We start from the raw sequence: 7698 nt of genomic DNA, 5'->3' as shown, positions 1-7698 counted from the left end.
GCACAAATTGCCATTGCACGCCAAGTCTTTGAATTGTGTTCCTCTTCAATTCCGGGGCATGGGTCTCGCGGCGTTGCAACATATCGTGGGCTCATAATCTTTTTTTTTCGTTTCTTTCTATTGATGACATGTCGTATGGTTGCATGGTCACCACACGTTGACGTTGTGCTCTAACGCTAGCTCCATAGAACCTGCGCCGGAGTTCGAAACAGAGCCATATCCGTTCCAAAGTTCAAGGGGGCCGCCGGAGTTCACGGCACACGTGCACTCTCCGGCCGCAGGTGAACAAAGCCATCTGTCACTGCTGTCACGAACAAGCCGATCTGCTTCCAAGAAGAAACGAAAACAGAGGTAACAGCAACACACATTCTCACTCTACACTTATTCTCTATCTCATACGTAAGCACTGCCATTGGTCTGATCACCGCGCTGCCGGAGCCAGACCAGGCAAATGAGTGAGCCATATGTAGCTAGCTGAGGAACCCGGCGACGGTGGCCATATGCGCGGCGGCCTTGGGCGACTGGAGGTTGTTGAGGAAGTAGCAGTGCCCCTCGCCGGGCGTCTCGTACAGCCGCGCCTGCCCGCCCCAGCCGCTGCCCCGGAGCGCGTCCACGTACGCGCGCTGCCACGGCCCCAGACCGTCCTGCCCCGACTTGGTCACCAGCACGCGCCCAGCGCCGAGCCGCCGCCACGCGTCCGCCGGCAGCGCCATCGGGTCCACGTACGGGTGCTCCGTCCCGTACCGCCCCGCGCAGATGAACCCCCACGATCGCTCCGCCCACGGGCCCGCGTGCCCGCCCAGGAAGTACGGGTCCAGCAGCGCCACGCCCTTGATCCGCCCTTTGCCGTCGTCCTGGCCCAGGCCCTGCTGCCCCACGCGCATTGCGAGGTTGTGCGCGATGTTGCCGCCGGCGCTGTCCCCGCCAACGAACAGCCGGGACATGTCCCCGTGCTTGTAGAGCCAGGACGCGCCGTAGCCGGAGCCGTTGCGAGCGTTGGAGAGCACCCATTGGAGCGCCGTCCACGAGTCGTCGTAGGCGGCCGGGAGCGTGTGCTCCGGCGCGAGGCGGTAGTTCACCGACACGGCGATGACGCCCGCCCTGGCCGCCAGCACGTTGAGGTAGTTGTGGTAGACGGGGCCGAAGGCCGACTCGACGACGAACGCGCCGCCGTGGAAGTAGAGGAGCACGGGGAGCCTGCCGCGGCGGCTCGGGCGGTAGAGCCTGACGGCGAGGCCCGTGCCCTGGTCGACGACGACGTCGGTGGAGGCGACGCCGGTGCGCGCGTCCACGGACGACGGCACCACGCTGGTGCCCATCAGCCGCTGCACCCGCCCGCTCTGGTACTGGATGAGGAAGGGCGTGAAGTCGAACTTGACCGCGTCGCCGTTGGCGCGGCCGCGCAATGCCGAGACCCCCTCCCCGAGAGCCGAGCAGAGCGCGAGGAGGAGGGAGACGAACAGAGCTCGCGTGGCCATGATGACTGGCTGGCTAGAGCACGGAGCGCGAAGGAGGGGACAGTGCGCGCGGCCGCGAGTGACCCGCACTGTGCCGCGGTACTCCCGGTGCGGTGTGAGTGCAGTGGCCCGGGGTGCGCACGCACGCACGCTCATATATATACATGCAAGAGCCGGTCGACGCGGCGGGCACGGTGGGCAGCCCGCACCGGGCCGGACGGACGGACGGGCGGTCGATGGTGCGCGAGCTCCTTGTGCGGGAAGCGACGGATGGCGTGCGCGATGTACGTGTCTCGGGTCAATGCGGAGCATGCGCTGGGTGGCGTTCCTTCCCGTAGTGGGGCGGCACGGCACACTCGCGCGCGAGCCATTACTAGTGGTGGCCCGTAACCATCCGGCCGGCGCCTAGTGCTTAAGTGCGCGGACCTATCTATCCTCTCCTCCCCGTCGATCGTCACTCACGCGCGTGGTTAATCAAGGCGGGCGCGAGTTATGTTACTATAGACCGACAAACGGCCGTTGGTAGCTAGGAGAGGGTTTCGGAGTGCGTTCAATCAATCCAACCAACGCCGATGTTGTTCATCAAACGTAGGTTTCGTCACGGGCCTAGTCCATTAATAAAGACAACTGTTGGTACAGTAGGAGAGTTTTGGAGGGCGTAGTACTCCGTACGTGTGGACGGACGCTGGGCGCTCCAGTTGGCTTGTGCGGACGGAGATCGGCCGGTGTAGACCCAGCGTGTCACTTTGGTGCCTTGTGAGTTGTGGGTTGTGACCCTGGGCGAAGCTACTTTCCACGACCACTTTGCATTGCGTCCTCTCGTCGTGCGAGCGCCTGCAGATGGCGGGGCGTGTTTACTGCGCCATGGCTGGCGACCTGGCGTTTTACTTCCTAATTGCACGAGGCTACCTGGACGGGTTGTCCCCTCTACATTAGTGCACCATGCATTTACTAACGAAACTCCGAAAAGCCGTCGGCGGGTAGCACGAACGCTGGCCCGTCCGTTACCGGGTTCGCCCAGGACAGACGCCATGTGTGCACTGGCGTGCGTGCGTGAGCTCGCTCTCTCCTTCTGTGCTGCAATGGTCTCTGGCCGTTGGAAGCTTGGAATGGTAAATGCAGGGCAGAGCAGAGGAGGCAAGTGTGAAGCCACTCTGGGTCTCTGGCACGAGCATGTGGGGATGAATTGTGTCGGTCTCGGGCGGTTCGGCGCAGCATGGCGACGAGCTCAACGGCCACGCCACGCCATGGCCGTACGCCGGTATCATTCGTTTCGGGTCCGGATTGATGGGAGGGGTTTTCCGTTCTCGTGATCAAGGGATGGGATTGGATTTGCTTGTGAGCGACCGCAACGTGCCCGGAGTGTGTGTGTTCCAGGCTCTCGGTGTCACGAGCATGGATTGAACCGTGGAATCGTGCTATCGTAGTACTCCCTCCGTCCGGAAATACTTGTCATCAAAATGGATAAAAAGAGATGTATCTAGAACTATACTTGTCATCAAAATGGATAAAAAGAGATGTATCTAGAACTACTAGATACATCTCTTTTTATCCATTTTGATGACAAGTATTTCCGGACGGGGAGAGAGTACACAAGATGTTCACTTTTGGGAACCGAGAGAATGCAGCACGTAATAAACTGGGTGTGCTGGGAAGGGACGAGGGATGGACACCATATTATGCCGAATTCGTCTGGTCCCGTCTCAAGGCCTGCCATCACAATCGTCAAATTCAAAATTATTTACACATGTAATTGTTCCAATCCCCTAAAAAAAAATTGTTCCAACAAAAAATTATACAAGTAACCTTTTTTCTTATAAAATATAAATAAAGTACTACAAACAGCAAATTAGCGTAGCTCCGCCTATTAATCGGTTTGGTGTAAAAAATACAAAAAAAAAACTCCATATTCCTAATTATAAGTATTTTTAGAATCATTTTAGGAGAAATCATTTTAATTATCGTATATTTCATTACAACTCCTATTTTAAGTGTTTCGGGCTTTTGATCTAGGCCATGGGGTTGGGCTGTATAAACCTAGCTTACGTCGTTCCGCTGGAGGGAAAAAACAAATAGGGCTATTTGTTTTCTTTTTGTTGCTTCTTTTCCTTATTATACAATATATTTTTGTCGCCCCACATTTTTTGTGTTTCGTTCAACGATTTTATTGGTTTTGTTCTAAGTGCCTAACAATTTGTTTCATATACATAAAATTACTTGCTGACACAATTCAATGCCATAAATAATGTTTTCAAATATCTAAAAATACATCCTTTTCAAATATAGGAGCATTTTTTTGTACATGTGCATTTTATTTGCAGTACACAATTTTATATTTACAACTGATATACAAGATTATTTTAAAATAATACAAATCTTGAGATTATTACAAAGGAAAAAAGGAGGAACATGTAGCTCTCCACCCTTGAAAGAGTGTACTTTCAACTTTGTTGGAAAGTCAAACTTTTTATATTTGACCATATTTATATAATAATAGACCAACATTTATGCCATCAAATTAGTAGCATTAGAATCATGATAAAGTATATTTTCGTCATGTACCTATTTGGTTTCACAAGCATTGACATATTTTTGCACAAACTCGTTCTCTTTCAAGGACGGATGGAGTATATGTTAGTAGGTTGTGCTAGGGGGCGACCCATTATTTTTTTCCTTTAAGCGTTTCCCCGGTAGTTGTCGCTTAAGAATGCATATAGGGAGTTCGGCTAAACTTTGCTCGCAGCGAGAGCAAGCATGCATTCGCCTCAAGGGACTAGTTACTGGGCCGACCCAACGTTGGGAGGCACACTGCTTTTCTTTTCCTTTTCCTTTTTATTTTATTATTAACATTTCTGGAATGAGAAAAAAATATTTAATATTTTAAAAACGTTCATCACACATTCATAAAACACTTCGTACAGTCTTAAAAGAATGTTCGCACAACTTCAAAAATAAATGTTGATAGCATTTAGAAAAAGTTCTTGACATCCAAAAGGAATGTTCACATACTTAGAAAAAAATCGTGACATTTGCCAGGTGGCCAAGACGTGGGCACCAACATTATGCTTCTTGGCATTTTAATTCTGAAAAATTCAAACGAAGCCCGAAAATCATAAAACTTAGCATGTTATCATGATATGAATCCTAGAGGATGTAATAAAAAATTGTTAGTGTTTCACAAAAGTTGTCACATAGACTACTGGAATAAAACCATCTCCGAGTAAGAAATTAGGTTCCGAGAAGGCGAAAGTACCTTTCTACACCTGAGCTCATATGCTCCAGCTATGAATTGTAAAATAAATAAAATAGAAAAACATTTCAAAAAAATCTGAATTTTTTTTGTGGCATACTTTAAGAAATGTTTTTTGTGCATGCAAAATTTCATCACGAAATCACATTTGGTGGAGGTCGTGGCAAAAAGAATAAAATCATAGCTCCAAAATGCGTTTGAAAGTAACATTTTCAGAGTATCAATTTTGTTCTTTTTACCATGCCTTCCACCAATGTCATTTCATGACGAAATTTTGCAAGCACAACAAACATTTCTTAAACTATGCCACAAAAAAAATTCAGAATTTTTTGAAATGTTTTTCTATTTTATTTATTTTACTGTTCATAGCAGGAACATATGAGCTCAGGTGTAGAAACTCCACGTCCCCGAGAAGGAATATACCATGCTTGCATGCGAAGAAAGTATTGTTTCCTCGGTTCACCTTGAAACTAGGCTTCAAGTGGGAATAACCCAAGTTTGGATGTGAAGCGGTCGCTGCTTTGCTGATTGGTTTTAAACTTTTTTGCACAATCATCACACACAAAATTTAGCATTTTTGGGGGTCCGTTTGCTATACTAAAATCATAAAATGCATTTGTAGGTCTTCAAAGATATAACTCAACTATGAACTAAAGTACATGAAATAATCGCTATAAATGGGGCTGAAAAATCTTATTGGTGGTCTTTGGTTTATGGTTAATCCTTATATAAGGAAGGAAAGATAGTCTCAGACACGTGGTGGCCTCGGGCACCAACATGATACTTATTGTCATTTTAATTATGGAAATTTTAAATGAAGGCCAAAAATCATGAAACCTAGCATGGTGTCATGATATGAACCCTAGCGGTTGTAATACAAATGTGTTAGTGTTTTGCAAAAAAAATCATGTAGACTGCTTACAAACAAAATCATCTCCGAGTAAGAAATTTGGTTTCGAGAACGAACTGACTAGGTTTGCATGCGGAAGCGAGCGTTATTTGCTCGGTTGGCCTTGAAACTTTTTCCACATTCAACACATACATTACATGTGACATGTCAAAATTTAGTATTTGTTTGGTATATTGTCTATGTTTAAGCTGTTAAGTGCATTTACCTCCGTTAAGTGCAAATTAACACTAAAGGTGCCAAACTATTACATGGAACTTCCAAAGATGCTCCTATAATGTATGAAAAAAATTGGTACCATAACCCTAAACATAAAATACTAAACCCCTAACATTAACAAAAATGACAAAATAAATACTAGCGGTGGACACGAAAAAACGCCTGACATTAGTTTTTGCCACCCATGATAAGTTATCCCCAACTTATTACTAGCGGACACACACATATTCTTCCCGCCAGAGTATGCCCACCACTAATAATTTTGACCCACAACTAGTCTGGGTTGATGCAAAATATCAGCGGCGAAGATGACTTTTGCGCTGAACCCTGGTAAGCAGCCAAATTACCAGTGGCAGACGCAAATGTGTACCCGCCATTGGTAAGGGTCCACCTATAAGCAGATCCGAGCAGTGTATGCCTTCGCCAACACGAGCAGGTTTTTGATCTTTGCTGGCTCGACGAAACACTCATGTTTCTGACGCCACAACTACCACCACACCTTTGGTTTCCTTCATCTTCTCCGTCTGATGGCCTCGTCGGCGGAAAGAGTAGTGGGGACCCATCCGTCTAATTTTTCCGGTTAGGCTTTTTACTTCCCAGGCGACACCGATGAGGTCGTGGCGACGATGTCGTGTAAGGTCTCTCCGGCCTTTCCCTACCACGACGATGTCAGATCTTGCGCTGACAAAGAGCCTATAAGAGTTTGTGTCCCCAGATCGATTGGATCCCTTCAGATCTTGGTAGTTTGTGAATCTTCCAAGGAGATCTTATGGCAGATTATTTGTGTGGCAACTTCGACATCTTCTTCTGTGTTATTGTTGCTTCATCCAGTTTCTCCAACACTCTATGCTGATGGTGATGCATTGCAAACCTGTTTCGTATGGGGTGATGCTCCAGTATATGATGGTTCAACATTTTTCAAATCTCGTCTCAAGGGGCGATTGACTATTGCGGTCTTCAAAACCTGGTAGGGCGAGGGCATTCATAGGTATCATTTTTCTTTGCTGCTGGTTTAGTGTAATTCTTAACCTTCGGCCGGCGGCGTACAATCAGAGGAAGAAAAAGACTAGCATGCTTTTTAATAGTAAAATTTTATTTTGTACAAGTCATTCTATGTTCACTTGTCGATTCTTTGTATTGGCCTTTGTTTTTCTCGATATTAACTAGATCTAAGATGCCTTTGTTGCAGATATACCCTAGAGGTAATCATGTATGATGATATTTCCTATGTGTTTATGAATAAAGATAGTTCTTAGACATTATCAATGATGTGTATCAGCAAGTACGTGACCTGTTTGTGGGATTATGCATTGTATGATGACTGTCCTAAAAGGTCCCTAGTCGAAAGGGCTGTGTGGACGCACAGCCGACTAGACTAGCATATGACACGGTCGATGGTTTGGTCTCACTAGCCATGGAGCATTGGATGCTAACCGGATAATATGGACTTGGAAAGGTCTAGTCGGATTCGACGTAGTCGGATCCGAGTCGAGATAAGGTCCGAGTAGGACAGACGCAGCGATATGTCATCTGTGAGTCTCTAGTACAACATACGTTCTATGTCCTGATACCTGAGCTAATGCATGTACTCGGGAAGGTGACAGACTTGCTTTGGGTCGACCAAACGCTACTCTGTGACTGGGTAGTTACAAGGGTAGGTTTCGGGTTTGTCCAGTCCCATGTTGCGAGACATGGTCGAGAAAGATGGGATTTGCCCTTCCGATCAGCAGAGATATACTCTAGGCCCCTCGTGTGATCCGACCAGGATAAGCATGGCCATGCGACAAGGATTATGCGATAATCCGGATAGTGGTCGGTATCACTGGAACGTGAAAGATGTCAGGCTAACACAAGGATGACAGTCT

The 7698-nt window shown here is 47.5% G+C and overlaps 1 protein-coding gene across 1 annotated transcript; it reads right to left on the bottom strand.

The window, feature by feature from the left end:
* Window positions 1-205: 205 nt before the first annotated feature.
* LOC119311974 (tuliposide A-converting enzyme 2, chloroplastic-like) lies at window positions 206-1606 on the bottom strand. The gene has a single exon (XM_037587687.1). It carries the CDS (start codon window positions 1476-1478, stop codon window positions 471-473), a length of 1008 nt encoding a protein of 335 aa, XP_037443584.1. The 5' UTR covers window positions 1479-1606; the 3' UTR covers window positions 206-470.
* Between the last annotated feature and the right edge of the window lie 6092 nt (window positions 1607-7698).

This window comes from Triticum dicoccoides, chromosome 5B, assembly GCF_002162155.2.
Source record: "Triticum dicoccoides isolate Atlit2015 ecotype Zavitan chromosome 5B, WEW_v2.0, whole genome shotgun sequence".
NCBI classification, from domain to species: Eukaryota; Viridiplantae; Streptophyta; class Magnoliopsida; order Poales; family Poaceae; genus Triticum; species Triticum dicoccoides.
The sequence above is the reverse complement of the archived record's forward strand: the minus strand, read 5'-3'. Positions and strand labels throughout refer to the sequence as shown.